The sequence below is a fragment of the Ictidomys tridecemlineatus genome, chromosome 7, assembly GCF_052094955.1.
Source record: "Ictidomys tridecemlineatus isolate mIctTri1 chromosome 7, mIctTri1.hap1, whole genome shotgun sequence".
NCBI classification, from domain to species: domain Eukaryota; kingdom Metazoa; phylum Chordata; class Mammalia; order Rodentia; family Sciuridae; genus Ictidomys; species Ictidomys tridecemlineatus.
The window spans coordinates 42,473,390-42,492,984 of NC_135483.1; the positions used below are offsets into that span (position 1 = coordinate 42,473,390).

Below are 19,595 nucleotides of genomic sequence, written 5' to 3' on the forward strand. Positions count from 1 at the left end.
TTTATGTTTGGCATTCAAGATTGCAAAATTTTAGTGAATTATTAGATAATTTTTATCTAGAAAATATTTCCAAGGTGGATACTTTGCTTAAGAGGCAGAGAAATTAGAATTCTCTCTTAAATATGTATCTTTAGAACCCTGATTCAGAACACATGACTGCAGAAAAATAGTTTTCCTCCAATCAAGGAAATACTGTTCAACTTCTATACTATCAGAATATGGAAACTACAAACAAGTTACTCAGAATATATCTGCATATAAAAGTCTGTGAAGTTTTTTGCAATTGTATTGATTCCTTTAAATCACATCATGGAATTCATTTCATGACCACTCAGCTAACTTTATAATGCAAATGCCTGCTATGTTTAAAAACTCTGCTTTAACTATATGGGGTTTTAAAAGACTGTTAAATAAGTCCATCTTTTAAAAACAAAGAGATGGTTATTTCCTGGTATGTCTATTGTTAAAGATGGGAATTCTAAAGCAGTTCCTAGTTTCTAGTTTGGGTTTAGGCTTGTGTTGAGATTTCTGAACATATTACCCTTAAAAATAAAACCAAGTGGCATTTGTAAAGATGAAATCACTTAACCTTTCTCTTGATGGTTTCTGTAATTGATATTATCATGATCACAGCCTCGTTCTGCCCACTACAGGATGAAGGCCATACCTAGGTGCTGCCAAGCTTTGAGCATTGCTGTCCTGGGTCATGTGAGGTCACATTGGTTCTCCAAAGGCTGTCAGCTCATCCCTTCATGTATATTGATGGCGGCCCTTCCTGTATCTAGTACCCAATGGTCTCCATTCTGTCGTAAGTGTAGTGCATCTTCCGTCTCTTCCATACATCAAAGATTGCCCTTTCCGTTCACATTCCTTACAACTTTATCCTTCATTTTGACTTAGTCCCCCCTTTCTCCCTTGATGTGTGTTAGCTTAAAGAGGCTGCCCTGGCCCTCTTCTCCTCTTACCTCTAAGCAATTTGCATCTCAAAGCAAACTAAACTTGACTTAGATGGACATCTCTCTAGTTTTTTCATCTTTCAGTAGTTAGATCTTTGTATATCTCACATTTTAAACCATTTCCTATAGGTTCTCCAGTCTTTGTTTCTACTACTACATTTAGAACAACTATTCATTTTACAGCAACTCCTTTAGAGTCCAACCTTGGAATATTTGGGTGTTTTGCATGGGTTTGTCTAGATTCCCCAATACCCTAAAATGATAAATTCCTAGGAGAGTGGTCTCTTGCTCTCTTATTATTATTATTTTTTCTTGCTCTCTTATTTACCAACTCCAGGAATTTTTTTGTCCTTTAAACTCAGTTTTGTCTGTATAGATTCTGATATTGCTACTGCTTAATCAGAAAAGATATTAAATTAATGTATTAATTGATTTCTGTAGCTATTAAAGTCTTTAATATTTGAGGAATCAAATAGAATGAGAAGTATCCATCAACTGTGCTTTCTGTGTCAAACCTGATGTTTAGGAAGACTGCAGTGACTTAGGACTGGAGAGGATATTGTAAAATGTGCATCTATAATTACTTCCCTTTAAATTTGGATATTTTGAAAAAATGTTCTTTTACAAAGCAGAATAGGATTGATGAAGCCATTTTACCTGATGGGCATTGATATAATCATTGGGTGTCTAAGACAGGTGGAGTTCAGGTCTACGTGCATGTAGCAGCATGTCAATGAGACATATATGGAGCTGCAACCAAGGTGAAACTCTTCATAGCATCTCAGTGTGGCTTATGAACCCTCGGGATGCCTATTGTAGAGCGCATTGAAGGTGGAAGGTTGGCTAAACCCTGAATGTTAATGTTTGAGAAAATTTGAGGCTATTCACATTCATGAGGTTTAAGTAATATTTATAGAAAAAAAGTGTAAGAAATTTGAGGGCTTTGGCTTCTAAGGACAAACACAGTGAATTGAGTTTGCAAAAATAATTTGTATCACGAAGTGACATATTCTGTGGGAGCTAAAAAATTAGCTTCCTGTGTTTTGCTTAATTGAAGCTTCTCCAGTGGTTTTGCCTCCTTTAATGTTTTGTACTATTTAGTTACATTCTGGAAGGGGAAAAGGGTTTATGATGTTTTTTTTCTTCATCTTCCTTGTCTGTAAGGTAACAAGTACATATCTATTCTTAGTGGTCAACCTGCTAAATAATGGTAATGATGAAGATAATAAATAGCAAGTAATGTCTAATGAAAGCATAGGACATGCTATGCCAAGCATGTTGTGGGGAGCACCTTCTTCAATCCTCGGATGAAGTAGCCCTTGCCTTACATGGGGCAGCTGAGGCAGGGGGAAGCTAACTTCCCCAAAGTCATGTAAATAGTAGTTGGTAAAGCTACAATTCACCTCCACTGGGTTTTAGAACTCTCTTCTCTCTATTTGCCTGGGACTAGTAATTAGTATTATTTATGCATGAACTTTGGATAACTTAGCACTTTAAAAAATCTTTTAAAAGATTTTTCTTTTTCCTTAAAATAAAGTTTGGTTCTTCATCAAAAATTTTGAAAAATGAAAAAAATTTGATTCTTTGGAAAAGGCATTTTTTTCTGTGTTTACACTTTACTATCTATTCTTATCCAATTACTTATACTTAAGTTTAAGTCTTTTATCCTTAAAAATTGTCTTTAAAAGTTGTCATAAGTATATCTTTCTGTTTTACTGTACTTGTCTAAATGTGAATTTCATAGCACTTTACTTCTTCTGGAAATAGTTACAGTTGCTAAAGAAGGTAATCTTGAAAAACCTAATTAACTATGTCCTATTTCCAAGTTGTATATGCACCAATTTTATCTAGCTTTCTTTAAGAATGAAAATTGTTTCAGAAAGAACTTTTTGGTTTTGTCATTTACTTTGGGGAAATGAATGTGCATTTGAAAATGCATGGATATTTCCAGGCTATCTGATTATTCAGTAGTCGTGAAATTATAATGTAAACTTTTTAAAAAGAAACTCTTTGGAATAAATTTAGACTTAAGAAAATATTGCAAAGGTAGTATGAAGAGTGTCTGTATATCCTTCACCAAACTGTTATAGATTTTTCCTGATTCAACATAGTTGTTATAATCTAGGGTTCTAGCCCCTTGATAAACTATATACCGTGCTTGGATTCAGAACACTCATTTGTATTTAAAGCATTTAAATATAATGACATACACTTAACTAAATTGATTGTGCTTTTTCTTTTTCTTCATGTTCTGTAGCTGCATAAAATATAGGATACTGGACTGAATTTCTTTTGACCTTCAACATATCATTAGATAAAGTATTATTTTAAAATATCAGTCTGTTAACTTGGCATTTCTTTTAAATGTAGAGAAAACTTCATTTCTACTTGAAATTTATCATGGGCTGAATAATTATTATATTTTATAGAAGTACAGTGTTGATTATTTTCATCCTAAAATCTTCCCAAATATACAGGCTTTCATTGAAAATTCAGTATGGGCTGCACACAGTGGCACACACCTGTAATCAAAGTAACCCAGGAGGCTGAGCATAAAGTTCGAGGTCAGCTTCAGCAATTTGAGGAAATCCCAAGCAACTGTAGGAGATCCTGTCACAAAATGGGGTTGAGGATGTAGCTCAGTGGTAAAGTGCCCTGGGTTCAATCCCCAGTACCCACTTCCCCCCAAAAAATCCAATATGGAAGACATGACATGCAGATTTTAGCTATAGATGTCTCTAGATATTCAAGCATTATATAAAAAATATAAAATGTTCATGCCATTTCTGTGAACATGTTCCTTTGAAAGTTAGCATTCCTATATCTACTTTATTATGAGTTTCCTCAAACCTTTAAAATTTGACAGCCTTAGAAGCAAAGCAGTTAAAGTGTTTTATCCTTTAAAATTGTCTTTAAAAGTTGTCATCAATACATCATTTCCTTTCCTGGAAGCCACATACTAAGCTTTGTTTGGTGAACTGAATGTCTGTGAATTCATTCTAATGAGTCTTTCTAGTTTCCACTGATGTCAAATCCATATAATCTAATTCATGTGAAAAATATTGATGCTTAGTGATATTTGTAAGAAGTAATTAGGTGTGTGAACTGGTTAGTCATCAAGTAGGGCTGACCATTTATTGAAAGATAGTAGTATTGGAGCTCTGTGGGAATTATATTATCCTGACATTTGATTATTTTTTCTTTAAACTATTAGTTTGACTCTTGAAAGGAAAAGTTAAAAATATAATTTATTTAACAATATAAAACATACCTATAGAAATCCTCACAATGAGAGAATCTGAGAAGTGTTCCCAAACAGCATATGTTTTAAAGAAAGAAAGTTGCTTTGGATTTGAGCATATGAGGCATGTAGACCAATGGCCCTCTTATTTCCCTGGGCTTTGATGACTGGTCTTGCTATTTTTGTGTATTTTCTAGAAGTGAAATGTTCAACCTTTTAAAATTGCATTTTTGTAGCAAAGCCAAGAGAAGGGCATTGCTTGCTTCACTCTGTATAAGGATGTGAGGATGCTGATGGTACTCTCCCTTCTCTCCACCCCCTTCCCACCCTCTTCATAGATGCGCATCGGGAATTCCTTCACAGGCCTGCATCTGGATATGTGCCAGAGGAGATCTGGAAGAAAGCTGGTAAGAATTGTTTAAAAACACGAGTTTAGTGTTCTGGCAGCTGTGTGCAGTTGTTAATGCAGTGATGTGAAGAATGACAAGAAAGGACTTTACTGCTAACAACAATAGCAAAAACAAAACAAAACAAAAACCCATAAAACAAAACAAAAAAACCTCATTAATATTCTTAGACCAGCCCTGATTAAAACATGAAATAGTTTTTATTTTAGTAGCATCTGCTAGTGCCATTACAATTGAAAGGCTGGCAATATTTCCTTTATAAACCCCCTTTTTTTCAGGAGCTATAATGGTTTCAGGCTGGAATTTGGCATAGGAGGTCTTAGCTTACATGCAGTTTTCTTTGATGAAAAAAAAATCCAGTGTTTAAAGAAATTAAATTGCATACTTCAGCATTTTGCTCTTCAAAAACAAAATCACATCAAATCAGTTGACTTGTTAAGGAATGTGTTAAGAATTTTTGTTCACAATTAGCTTTAAAATTGATCTTTTGTGCTAGTTAATATTCATGGATCAGAGCTAAATTATGTTTTAAGTTGAATGACAAAAGTTGCTAACCTTCTGTCTTTCCTTGCCATATGCATTGTCTGCTTTCCATTGAGAGGTATTGCTCTATATTTTATAGTAGATATGAAGCTTCTCCTGACCCCTTAACTGATTATTGGGCTTAAAGAAGTTCAGACCTGGCAGAATCTTTGTGGAACTCCAGCTGCACAAAACCTTGCATAAAACCTGACTAGGTTCTAAGCTGCTGTAACTCCAACTGTTAGAATTGTTAGACCATTTGAGGTGGGAAAATGGGAAATGCCATTTGTGCAGAGTCAAATGGATGTAGGTGTGATAGCACTAATGGAGGAATCAAGGCAAAGGTTATTTGTTGTTTTTTCTACAAAAGACTTCCCTTGGATTTTGATTGACTCAGCTGTGTTTGTAGTTCTCTGCAATTTGCCAAATCTCTGGTTACTAGTATCTTATCCAAATATAGATTTTCTAAGAAATACCAGTTTTATAGTATTTATGTATTATTATTTATTTTTGTAATACTGGGGCATTCTACTACTGAGCCCCATCTGTAGTCTTTTTTATTTTGAGACAGGGTCTCACTAAGTTTCCAAAGCTGTCCTTGAACTTGTGATCCTCCTGCCTCAGCCTCAACAGTAGCTGGGATGCCTGGCTGAAATACCAGTTTTTATAAGTGTGATAAGAAGTTTTAAAATCTGATAGTACTCTAAGTTCAGTAGCTTAGATTAAGAACGTTCTCTTGCTTGTCAATATGCAAATCAGATAGATTCATTCAGCTTAAATATTTAAATGTGTATGTTGCTTACCTGTATAGTATTATCTGATTTATGGTAATAAGTCACATGATTTCTCTAAGTTGTTCAAATATGCTGAATGCCAGATACCTGAGAGAGTTGCTACGTCTTCCTCCTAACCATTTTTCTTCTCCATTTTTAAGCTGACAGTGCATCTTATTCAAGTAAGAGGCATAAAGAATTGCCGTTTGGACAGCAGAAGGATGACTTTTTATGTTGAGAGGGGAGAGTCTTTTCCTGTTCCCCTTACTTAATGTGTATTTAAGTTAAATTCTTGATAGTTCTTAAAGAAAAGTTGACAGTAAAGTCTTGTGTAATCCAAATTCCTTCTGTGCTATTACCTGCTCAAGTCTTTGTTAGACTGCTATTAAGTGAGAACAGATTTTTCTGAATATACCACCTTTGTTGGAAAGTCAACTTGAATAGCTAAGCACAAAGGAAGTCCTACCATAAGTGGTGAGCAATTGGAAGCAGATTCAGAACTGTGCTGTGTATTTTCTACTTAATCAGTGTTTTTTCTACTTGATATGTTATAATCTATTGAATCTACCATTATTTTTCTTCACTGTTTTGTGGGTCTCTGAACCCAGTCTTCATGCACTTTTTGTTTGGCGGACTTAAAGAATAGAAAAAGAACACTGCTTTTATTTATTTTTATTTTTTTCCTGTTGTGTCACTGCACTCTTTAAGACAGGTTAATCATCGAGAAAATGTTTTTAGATTATTTAATTTTTAGATGTGGCTATCATTGATGATTTGTTAATAGTGCAGATTAAATTCATATTCTCACAGTAGTGCCCCTAATATGCCACTTAAGAACAGTGGTAGTGGTTGGGAGTAGTTTTCTATGGGTGCATGTTAAATTTTAGAGAGTATATTAAATCTCTGAAGTATGGACAGCAGTTTTATCTGGAAATCTCCAATAACTGCTTATACTATCCATCTGCTTATAATATCCATATCTGCTTCTTAAAAGACATTACTGGTGTTCTCAGTGTCAAGACAGCCAACCTGAAGAAGACACCAAGGGCATAATGTGACATCTGCACTCAGCTTGTTAAAATTTGAAAGCTTTTTTTTCCCCCTAGGATTCTAAAATTGGCTGTGCAAAAACACTTTTTTTTTTTTAAAGGAAGAAACCTATTAAGTGTGTCTTTGCAATGAAAGTACTACACATTGTCTTTGAGGCAAAAGTAAATAAAATTTAAAGCACTTGAAAAATACCCAAGTGGTGGATCTCTAAAATGTTCTAAGTGTGATGCAGTCTAGCAATGCATCCTTTTACATGGAAAATAATTGCAAAAAGTATATATTGTGCTTGAAATTGTATCATATAGTTTTTGTACCATTTTACTTTGCAGTGATTTCAAACTTGCATAAAAGTTGCAAAAATGTATAAATGTATATAAAAAAATTTTTTGTAGCTTTTACCCAGATTCTTCACTTTACCATATATATATGTGGTGTGTGTGTGCGTGTGTGTGTGTGTGTGTGTGTGTGTGTGTATGCCCACACATAGCCGTTTGAGAATAAGTTTTAGATTCAATGTCTTTTTACCCTAAACATTTTAATGTTTATTTCCTAAGAACAATATATTCTTTCTCACATAACTATAGAATATTTACCAAAATCAGGACATGAACATTGATACTATACTATTATATTTTTTAGTTGTGGACACAATACCTTTATTTTATTTATTTATTTTTATATGGTGCTGAGGATCAAACCCAGTGCTTCCTCACACATGCTAGGCAAGCACTCTACCACTGGGCCACAACCCCAGCCCAATACTAAACTATATTTCATCTACAGACCCTATGCAGATTTTGCACATTGCTCCAATAATACAGATTAATATTGCACATTTTTAAAGATTAGAAATCTTACTAAATGTTGAACACATCAGTTTTTCCTGAAAAGTAGTATTTTTAAAAGCAATAGCAAAGACAACAAATGTAACTCAGAAGATACAAAGGATCTTTATAAAACTGGAAAATAATCTAACATAAAGATGGTTTTAAAATTGCAACTGAATGTTTTCTTCAGTATATTTCTTTTTAAACGATCAGAGAATGTTTGCAGTTGGTAATAAATATTCAAGCACCTTGCAAATGTCCTACCAATTCTCTTTGCTGATCTGTATATGCCTGTGGGATTAGAATAGGAATGCATAATTTAAATATAAATTGCCTGATTTGCATATACAATTAGTCAAGCTACAGCTTTGATCGTAAGCAAAAATTATTGTCCTGTATTACCACTTAGATAGAATTTTAATTCACCTTGAATATTCAAACTAAATTAGACCCTGGCTGTGTAGTTAGAAGGGCAGTCCTTCCCTGGTGCCCCGAGTCATTTAAGATGGGGTAATAAAGGCATCTTTCGACTCCTGGTAAAGAAGATGCTATAAGATCTGTCTGCAATACCCTGATTCTATCCAGATTTTAGTCACATACCTCGAAGCAATTAACAAAGGCTTAACATATTTTGGTTAATATTTCCAGCCTGGATCTTTCTCTTATACTTGATGGTAAAACCTAGTGGACAGTAATTGCAAATGAAAGTATTTCAGATATGATGCTGCCAAAGTGATAGAGCTACAAAAGTCAGGGCAGCAGATTACTAGTAGGGAGCTTCTGATGGTCCTCACATCATGGGCTACAGATATGCAAAATAAACCTTAGGAATTTAAGAAATCCAGGGAGTACTAACATCTCTTATGTTTTTTAATCTACAGTAAAACATTTTTATTAGGAATCTATGTTTTTAATTAAACAGAACATTTAATTAAGGTGGTTTTTAAGTGGGTGAAACAATTAAGTGCAAACACTTGAATGAAACATGTCATAATTAGTTTTAATAGAGTGTTAATTGGTACTAGGTTTGCCAAGTTAATAATTACTGCTTATTAAATTTTCAATTAATCATTGTCATTTTGCTTTGAATAAAGATGAAAATTAGATAAACTAATTCAGGAGGAGGATATTTTCCCTTGTTAATTAGAACGTTCGTTAATTTTTTAAAATGGAAATTACTTGTTTTAGTTGTCAATCTTATGTTATACATTAGTTGAGTATTTGCACCCTTACTACAGCCAAAAAAAGAGCTAATTTGACACCTTGCAGGTTTGCATTCAGGCCTGATTGTTTTGGGTTGTAGTGTATGATTCAGTCATGTTTGCTGGTGCAACAGTTGGTTATGCAGAACCATCATGGTGTAGATTTGATGAAATCCATGGATAACTGCTTAAAACATAGGAGATTATGTTTTTTAAAAAAATTATCATTAGGTCTATAAATGTGCTTTATAAAAGCACATCTATATTACTCAGAAAATACTTAAAGAAAACTGGATCATCTGTTTCATCGATTTGATTTAAAAGGTCTGTATTAATTGCTAAGTTACCTTTTCACTCGTTTGTATTTTTAGCCAACAAAATTATTATTTGCACTCATATCTGGATACATGTAAATTTTTTCTTCTTTCTCTGTTGTTTTTTGAGAACTTTACCTGTGAACATTTTATATTTATATAATCTTAGTGTTGTGGACTAACTTTTTTATGTATCTGAATGATCCAGGAAGGTTTCTGTGGGTGTTCTTGCACTTGGTGATACACTGGTCTCAGATTCATTTCTGGAGATGTTGGTTTGGTAGAAAAGTTGTAGCAATGTTATAAGCATTTCAAAAATACTCCCAGAAGTACAAGTTAAGGAAACAGCCTCACTCCTGAGTGAATTTCAAAGATCTGCTATTTTCTTAGCCAGAACCACCCAATAATTTGGATGAGAGTCATGCCTGTTGGATAAAATTCTGTTAAAAAGGGATCAGTGTCCAAGATCCTGGACTGAGAGATGTTCTCTTGTCTGGTTCGCCCGATGGGCACACAGAGGAGGCTGTCAATGAGGTGAAGCGCCAGGCGATGACCGAGCTGCAGAAGGCCGTGTCTGAGGCTGAGCGGAAAGCCCACGACATGATCACGACGGAGCGAGCCAAGATGGAGCGCACGGTGGCGGAAGCCAAGCGGCAGGCGGCAGAGGACGCACTGGCGGTTATCAATCAGCAGGAGGATTCGAGTGAGGTAAGACATTTGGTAGAGCTTCCAAGTGAGCATTACAGTTTTCACTAACTAAGCTGCTCATTTTTCAATCCAGGAGATCATAAATAAAAATTTTTGGAAAAAATTTCAATTTGGGAAAGTCAAAAAGCACTTGTGGAATTAACCAAGAACTGGTCAAATTTTGTTTCTTTATTAAAGACCTAAGGAAAAATTCTTGGCCAAAAGTGATTTTAAAATGTTTGATAATCAGATTAAGGTGAAATGCTTCACCTCCCATCTTTGGGACACTGAAAACCCGACTCTGTGCGTGTGTGCGCCCAGGTGCATGTGTACATGTGTGTATTGATTGTTTCCTCCTTAAAGGGATTTAATAAAGCTGTGTTCTGTAAGCTATGGTCTCCAAAGACCTAATGCAGCACCGGAATCCAAATTAGTTCTATTAGGCCTAAAGTTAATGATAAAATGATATTTGCATCAGCTAAAGAGTTCTAAAACATTTTACAATCTGTATTTTTCATAATGTTTGTCATAACCATGATGGTCATTACATTGCTATTAGAAATAATATTATTTGGTATAATTCCCATGTAATAATGATCACACATACACATAGACACATATGCACTCAACATAGTATGAATGACTCAAGGATCTAGGAAGTAAATAACTAAAATGTAACAAGGTACTTTTTACAATATAGCCTATAAATCAGAGCAAAGAAATGTTCCATGTTAATTAATACAGCATCACAATCCTCAACCCTAAAGTAACTTTAGATAAAAGACTACAATTAGCTAGTCTCACAAAGCTGAACTCTGCAAAGGCATGAACTGATAAATCAATGGTCTACTACAATACATATCTATAATTTGTGAGGGAGAGTAAGAATTTAATTTGTACCAGGCTTTTCTGTAGATGAAAGACCCTGCGGGAATCACTCAATGCCCAGAGTTTCTATTTAATGTGTAGCAGATGAATAACAAGGGGACAAAAGGAATTGATTTTCAACATTTGAAAGTTTCTCAGGAAGAGAGGGACAAAGGAAAGTTTATCTACCCTTTAACTGCTGACTTTTCCATTGTCGAATTAAACTAGATAGAAATTCAATTTTATTGACATCTAGCAGCTAAGATATATAAGGACTTTGTTTTGTGTTTATGTGTTTTGAAAAAATTCATTAGTATCTTTTGAAGAGAACTTGTATAAGTTAGTAACATTGTAGGGCACATTTGTCATTCTTCAGATATTATCACTTTCACATGAATGTTTTAGGGCTGTTAAGAGCATTTTTTTGTAAGTCCCTAAAATCTAAAGACAAATGTCTAAGAAGAAATTGTGAATTAGTAAGTCTTTACGTTTGCACAATAATATGCTGTATTTCTTCAGTAGCTATAAGCTTAGTGTCTTTATTCTAAAACCTATGCAGAAAAGATATGATTTTGACAACAGTCTTTATCATTGTCATATGTTGTATCGAACAGATCTCAAGTCTGAACAGTTCCCTGGGCTCTTTCTGGACAGCAGAAAACTCTGGTTTCCTTGGGCTAGAAGACAGTGCCCTTACCATGGCTGAACCCCAAAAGTAAAGAGAATCTGTTAGTCCTAGTCCAGGACATTTTAGAATTTTCACCTAATTTCTGTTTCTTAATTCAGGATTTATCTTAAATATTAACCATTCAACCCCAAATTCAGCCCACATAGCATCGTGATTTAGATACGTTGTGAACGATTCATTTTTTTAGGGAAAAAAAAAAAGACCTGGACATGATAGTAATTGCTTTGAAAAAATATATGTATGCCCATTAAATGCAACAGCTATTGATTTAAAAACTGCATTCAGAAATTAATAGACCTTCTTTTTGTGACCTACCCAGGGAAGTAGGTTATTTGCTACATATAGAATTAAACTACATTCATTTGTCCATTTATTCTTTCAACAAATTACTGAGCTTTTATTATATATCAGGGACATTGCTGGCACTGAGGGTACAGAAGTCACCGATGCATGTTAACAGTTCAATGGGAGAGTTGGATCACCAAATTGTAAGAGTCATAATAAAGTTTAAAGTGAAGGCTTCCAGTGCTTAAAGCTAATCAAGACTGTTTTAACAGCTGCCCTCCCCACCTCCCACCACCTTATGGTGGTTCCTGGGGCAGTGGGCATGTGCAGGGGACAAGAGAGAGGATGGGAAAGGAAGCTTTGCTGGTCTTTGGAAGCATGATGGCCCTGTGACTGATGGGTGTTGATAAAGATCACTCAGACTGCAGTGTGGCAAGAGATTAGAGGAAATGTAAAAGAGGGACTGTCTCAGTGTTTCAGGAGGACAATGGGTAGATGAAGATGACTGGTAGTGGTGCTGGGGTGGGGAAAATTGGTTGTGCTGGCTGGAAACCCAGGAGATAGAATGGGCAAGAGAAAATGTGCTTGTCAGGAAAGAAGTTCAGGGTACACACATCAGTTGACTCTACTTGAACCACTTTCACAAACTTGCTGGCTTCAGTCTGCCCAACGTAGGTGTAAGGGTGCTGGGGAAGACAACCTTTGCTCATTTGGTGTGTGTGCATAAGCAACACCAGTTAAAAACGTTTAAAAGCTCTAATCAATTATTGAATCCAGCTAGACAGGTCTTCTCTGTTTACTGGAAAGGGCAAATAGAGCACAGAAGCTTAAGTAGTTCATCTTGTCGAATGTGAGAACTGGGGCTGTGCATTGGAAGGTGACCAGCAAGATGGCCCTGCATCCTGGCTTGAGTAGGCCAGTCCCAGTTTATACATGTCATCCTTATGTAGCTGCTCAGAGTGGTTCCTTCCACTCTCAAGTGTCCTGGTTTGGATGATGTTGTATGGTCACAACATTTAAAGGCTATGTTCAGCTGATTGGATGATCATCTGCTCTGTGGCAGAAGGAATCCAAGGGCAGTGCCCCAAGACTGGATTCTGGCCCAGCTCTGTTGCCATCTTGGTTTCTTGAGCGAGTCATCTTTCACTTCACCTGCCTAACTGAGTTGTTTAAAAACCGTTTTAACAGCAATATTATATAGTGTTTGAAGAGTGAAAACTCAAGGCATTATTATCTGCTCATATTTCACACAATCATATTTTTTTGCATATTTGAATTTATTCAAGTTTCCACAGTCATCCTTCACCCAGTATATGCTAAACTTGTGCCTGAAACAACATCCCCTTCTCCTTTTCCCCCCTCTTTATTTGAAGCCACCTCTTGTAGTCATCAGCCCACCTCTTATGATCAGGTGTATAATTTATGTAATTCACATCTGCACAAAAATACATGTAGATGATATAAATACACATGTTATTTTGTATGTGTGTATTTTGTAAGGTCTTTATAGAGACTTTGAGAAAGCACTTGTGCTTCAGAATTAGAACACTAGAGTTCTGTCCCAGTGTGCTGCTTGTTTTAAGTATAGACATCTGACTACTTCTCTCTATAATTTCTGCATTTAGCTTTCCTCCTGTACCTTAGTTTTCACATCACATAAAAAGGAGCTAGTCATTCCCTTCATGCTTAGAAAAACCTGTGGTTCTAAAAAGTTGGCAGCATAGGATAGAGAAAATATGGAAAGAGGGAGAGAAGAGCTGAAAATGTTTTACTGAGAAGACCAGAGCAGGCATGACTAACACAGTGGTATTACTTGTGAGGGACAGAGGACCCATTTTAATTTATCATCCACACTGGGATGCTTCTCAGAGTAAACAGGGTGCTCCTGCTGGGATGGACCACTCCTGTGAACTGGCTGTCCATCCCAGGCACCAGGAATGGGGGGAGGGGTCAGAAGCAGGGTTAAAAAAGGTTCTGTGAAGTTTATTTTGCCTGTGATGAAATGAGAAAACCTACAATAAGTTTCTGTCCCGGTGCCAGGTGTGATACAGAGCTACCTCATATACTTTAGCTCTTTCTTCTCATACCAGCTCTGACAGAGTAAGGAGCTGTTTTTATTTTTGTTTGTTTGTTTTTTCAATTTGCAGTTAAGAAAGTTGTCTTGAAGGGATTAGGTCACTTGTTCACAGCATCTCACAGTCAGTACATGTGAGCTATCCTAAACCCAGGTTGCCTGCCTTGTAAGCTACCTTCTTAATAGTCACATGGCAGTAGTAGGAATTATTTTCCCCCAGTTGTGCACTATTGTATCTGTTTCTTCATTGGACTCTGCTCAATTATCTCTTCCTAGTTTCCTAGCTTTATTTCAGTTTACAGACTAATAATTATTATTACTTGCAGTTAGAATGACTCTGTACTTGGGACAGAACCTAAGCAGTATGATACTTTCTGTACTTTTTATAGTGAAATATGTGTTTCACCAGGAATGTAATACCAGCATTAGCTTTCTTTATATTTTGGCTTTATTTATTAAAAGACCTGCTGTTTGATTCCATAGGTGTTCATGGGGTAGTGGACAAAGAACAGGCCTTGGACTGACTTTGACTTGCTTAGTTTTTGGAGCTTTGGTTTTCTCACCTGCAAAACTAGGATAATGTTTGTGACCCACTTTGTAAGGTGGTTGAGGATAGACATTAGATGACAAGTATTTAATATATAAAAGTTTGCTTGATCAATGAGGAGAAAGGGGGGGAAGGGAGGGGGACGGGGAGGGAGAGGAGGAGGGAGGGATAGATAGATTGGGGGGCAGTTAAGAAATGATCCTAATCAGAAAGGTCTGAGGAGATTCAGGAGTAACCATGAAGTAAAAAAGCACAGGATGGAGACTAGAAGTCAAGACTGTGGAGTTCTGTAGAGTTCTTTGTGTAGTGGTTGCTAGGGCTGTAGAGCAGTTTGCAATCAAACATTCAAGTCCTGGGATTGGGCGTTACCAATGAATGGCTCCAGAGTCAAGTGCAGGGAACAATGACTTACAGGAGCATCCTGGTGGGGCTCCATCCAGAGCAGGGAATTGAGAGAATGCAGCTCAGGAAGATGAGATGGACAAACCGTTTTGGGAGTCATTCACTTACAGCTGAGGGTTGAAATCAGATCTGATAAGGGAGCACAGAGAAAGGAAGGGGGATATGTTTTGGTTGGCCCTCCCCCTTTGAGAACTACTTAGAGGGAAATAAAGAGGAAGTTACAGTACAAGAGAGTTTCAGTATCTTGGAAATCAGAATTAGGTACAGTAAAAAGGAGGAATGGGGAAGTGCTCAGTAGTGATTAATCTTTAGAAAGTCTGAGGATGGTGAGGATGGAGGTAAAAATGGTTTAGTTACTTATGAAGCAAAGGGAAGAAACGTGATGTTCATTCCCTGTAACAGTCATGCCAGTGGGAAAGGCATCCAGTTTGGACAGGGCCACCAGCTTCCTGTAAAGGCAGAGAGGTGCAGGGCCTGGAGAAGGGGTTTATATACTCTTACTTTCTTCTACCTCAAGCCAAGAGGAGCCAATGAGGCTTCTGCTGCCACTTCTTCTGGACCCCCTGATCCTCAGATACTGCTCAGCTCTGACATGACCCTGAATGATCCTGTGCAGTTCTTATTTCTGCTCTATAGGTACTGTTGCTCCATAAGTCTAAGGAACTTGCCTTGTGGTTCTAAAGCCACTAAATGATGAAGTTGGAATGGAACACAGGTTAGCCTTGTTCTTAGCCTGTGCCATTTCCATTACGCACCAGAATGTCTGTCCTTGATGCCTCCAATTTCCTGGTCCAACCTTCATCCACTTTCAGGGATTAAGGGCCCATCAGATCTGTTCTGTTCCAACAATACATTTAAAAAAATATGAAATTGACAAAATATGGCATTTTGGAAAGAGAATTTGATTTGCAGTCCAAATACCTAAAGAACTCAAATGTTGGGCTATATCACTTCTTATCTTTGTAACTTTGAGCAAGTTTTTTTTAACTTTGAAAGTTTTAGGGACCTCAGTTTCTTGAGCAGCAAAATGCATGTGACAGTGATTTTCAATTGTCAAGTGAGATGCAAGTTTATAATGTGATTTCAGTGTGCATTTAAGTCAATGTGTTGCCTTCTGTAGAGTTCTTTACATTTGGAAAATTTTAAATTTATAATCCTTCCACTTAAATTTACTGAGCATTGATTCTGTGTCAGACCTAGAGAAACATAAAGTAATTCAGGAGAAAATCTCTTGTCCTTTTCAACAGTAAGAACTTGAAGGGATATATTTTGCTGGTAGGACAGAAAGACCATTCTATGTTTCAAAAATAAGATAAAGGAAATGTTTTTCTTTGGAGCAGAAAAGAATTGCTGATAGGAAACAAAGAGTCAAAAATCTTTGATATGCAGCTATGGCATCCAGAAGATTCAGTCTATCACCTCTATGTCCATATGTAGCCTTGTGTTTAGTATATTTAGTGAAGGGGAGGTTTGGGTTCAGCCTTAGACTCTTCAGAGTCACAGTCCAGCTTTGGCCAAATGACTTCTTCTCGTCTTTCAGATAGGGAAGAAAATATTCTTTATGTCAGAAAAGGAATATAGACTAATATAGTCTAATATAGACTCTAAAGCACATGAGTTTAGGGAATGAAATGTACTGTAAAAAGAGTATTTCTGAAACTTTACACACTGTCGCGGTGATTTCAATCACTGGCATCCTTCCTGAGAACCTTGGAAGAGGAGCTCAGTTATTTAAAATAAAACAACTACTAGGGTCTACTAATCTGACTATAAAAAGCAGGTACTGAAACATGTAAAATTTGATTAGTCACTGACCACCTTTATACCTGCCTTTGTGGCTCTGCCCCTGTGTGTTACAGACACAATTTGTAGCTTCCACCTTTGTGGGCTGAAGAAAGCTTGGAAACTTAACATGATCCCACTTAGAGTACTCACAGGATCCTGCATTGTCCTCTCTTCCTAGGATTGTGACTTTTCAGAGGCTGAGTATCCCTGGTCTGACATCAGCCCTACAGGAGGAAGCAGGAAATGCAGTGAAGCCATCTGAGAGAAATATATTAAGAGAAAGCATCTTCAGTTTTCTAAGGAGCTTTTAAAAAGGAATATGCACTTGGAAATTTTTGTTAGTTGAACATGTGCTAAAGTTCCCTACATGTTCATTGCAGTACTGTGTCAAGAGCAATAAAAATATGCAAGGTTCTTTTTTTCCCCCCATCAGATCATTTAATTTGTTCTCTGTCGTACCTTCCTAGAGCCGAAGGTTGTTTTGTCCCAGTGGTGGGTGGTAAATGACTACAATCGAACAACATCAGAATGAACTAGAGGTAAAACTAGCCAGAGCCCTTAAATCCTGGATCAGAACCAGGCAATGCTAGGCAAGAAGCCTCAATTCCCAGCAGCTTCACGATCCAAAACATCTGTTTCTGTATTTGGAACAGTTCCACTTTTTTTTATTTGTAAAATTGTTCCCATCTTTGGAAACACTTTAAAAAATAAAGAAGTCCCCATTCTGTCTCCTCTTTCCACTCCCCAACACATGCATTTGTAATTACCTGGTTTAGTCTGTGTGTTTAATCAGTTTAAATTGAGAATGTTGCATACATCTGATTTCAATCTGAAGGAGCCATTGAGTATTGGGCAGTTACCACCCTTGTGTCTGCCAAAATGTGCCGCTGCCAAAAAAACGGATAGGACTCACACCAGGGTATTTCCTAAAGAAGCCACTTGACTCAGATTAGATGTTTAATTTCCTTAAAATATTGTTTTGGATTTGGGTCTCTGTTCTCTAATTGGGATTTTCTGATGTAATTTAGGAATATCGCTTATTTGCTGAGTTTGTTCCAGAACCCAGCTGGCAATCTTCTAAAAGTTAAACCTCAGGGAAATAAACTTCATTCAGAGCACTGAAGTGTCCTATCTCACTGCTTGGAAGGGTGCATCGGGCCCACGTTTATTCACATCATTGTAGAACCATCATCCATGCATTGCAGTGGAATTAATTTGGGAGAAGAGGGCTTCTAGTTATGATAATGAAGACTCTGATAACAGATTTACAGCTTTTGAGACATTTACTTTAACTCAAGTAGAAAAAACTGACTTTGTTCTAAGTTCCAGAACTGCTTATTTTAGCTTCGTTTTTGCTTCTAACATTTATGTATCGTCCAAGTTTCTAGATCTCCTCTGAGTTCATATAAATGCCTCTAGTGGGTAGAGTTTGAGACCATAAATTCTTTGTGTTTTTTCCCCCCATTGGGCCATAATTTCTGAATGGTAAAGAAATAAGAATGTAGAGCTAAGCTCTTTCTAAAAGTTTAAACCGGAATTCTTGAGTTCGCAGCCTTCTGGTATTCAAGAGCCTCGAGGTGTTAGAAAAGTTAGGTTTGACTGCTAACAGTTGTGTGCACATTTTGCACAATGGTAAAGGCTTACACACCAGGGGATGGGCTGATATCCCACAGGGTCCTTTTCAGTAGGCTCATGAACCCACCTTGAGCCACATAACCAGCATGTTGAAAGTAAAACAAATGTAGAGAACACAGTGGGGACACTTATCCATATCAGGGCTTTAAAAAATTCATTTGAATTGTAACATAACCACATACCCTCAGCTTGTTGGAGTTACCAGACTATAGTGAGAAATTTGTTTTGCAAGAGAATCGTCAAAACCAGTGAAGATGAAGAATAAAATACTGCATGGCGGAAAGTTAAGATCACTTGGCACAGCATTTCACAGTGGAATTGGTACTGCCAAAGGAGCTAGGGACATTTAACCATGTAAATGAACATTTTAAAAGTCAGCTTTCTGAGGTTCAGTCCCCTTCTGAAAGGGTCCCTTACCCATTGTTCTAACTTCCCTAAGATCTGTCCCAGATAGGTGTTCTTCGCTCTCTGTCCTCTGTGCTTTGATTCACGAGGTGCTCATCTTAGAGTCTGAGGCAGTCTCATCTGTGCCTTTTTGACGTCTTGCAAGACACCACCCGAGAGATGGGCAGCTGACTTTCTAGGGTCAGCGTTTAGTTCTTCTCACTCACAGATGAGCCCCAATTTCTTCTGCTCTTCGAACTTCCTCAAGTTGCAAAGGAGTTGCACCAGTCAGAAAGTGTTGTATGCAATGAGAATTGTTATTTTTGTGGTTTCAGAATTTCTCACTTTTTCAAAACTAAATCATTAGGCCTCATCTGATTTATTCATTTTATAGTTATTAATCTGGCACCTACTTGATAGGTGAAGCACTGATGTTTATAATATTAGCAAAAACAAACCAAGGATCCTGCCCTCCAGGTTGCTGAGGTGAAGGGGATTGTTTTAAGACCATCCTCGCATTGGGTTATGTTACACCTAACAACTGAAGTGGAAGAACTAAACACACAGAGAGGTTACAAGTGCCTTGCCTCACCCTGTCTAGCCTGGGATTGAGGCGGGAATTGACTCCTTTGTCATACTCCATTGTATTTCCTTAAGTCCAGTGCAGAAATCTGGTGTTTCCTTTGTGATTCCTGCTAGTGTCTGGAAGGAAGTTGCTTCTGTCTAAGATGGTGTATGTGTGTGTACCATCATGGTACCAGTATTAAAAGGGGCAACAATTTGTATATAGAAATTGCTGGTTAGTATATTTGAACAGGGAATAGTCTAGATATGAAGAGAGCCAAGCCTAAAAAGAAAGGACTTTTGAGTTAATGTTGAAAGGAGGCTCTTCCTCTACTTTATTGGATGCTATAATGATAGCAGAAAAGTTAGGATGATGATTTCACCC

General features: G+C 36.9%; 1 protein-coding gene across 1 annotated transcript in view; it reads left to right on the top strand.

Annotated features, from left to right (window-relative positions):
- The window catches only part of Runx1t1 (RUNX1 partner transcriptional co-repressor 1), a 132,584-nt gene that overhangs the window by 107,316 nt on the left and 5,673 nt on the right, over positions 1–19,595 (top strand). Inside the window, 2 exon segments of the mRNA XM_021728654.3 lie at positions 4,536–4,604; positions 9,810–10,000. Coding sequence (XP_021584329.1) covers positions 4,536–4,604; positions 9,810–10,000 — 260 coding nt within the window.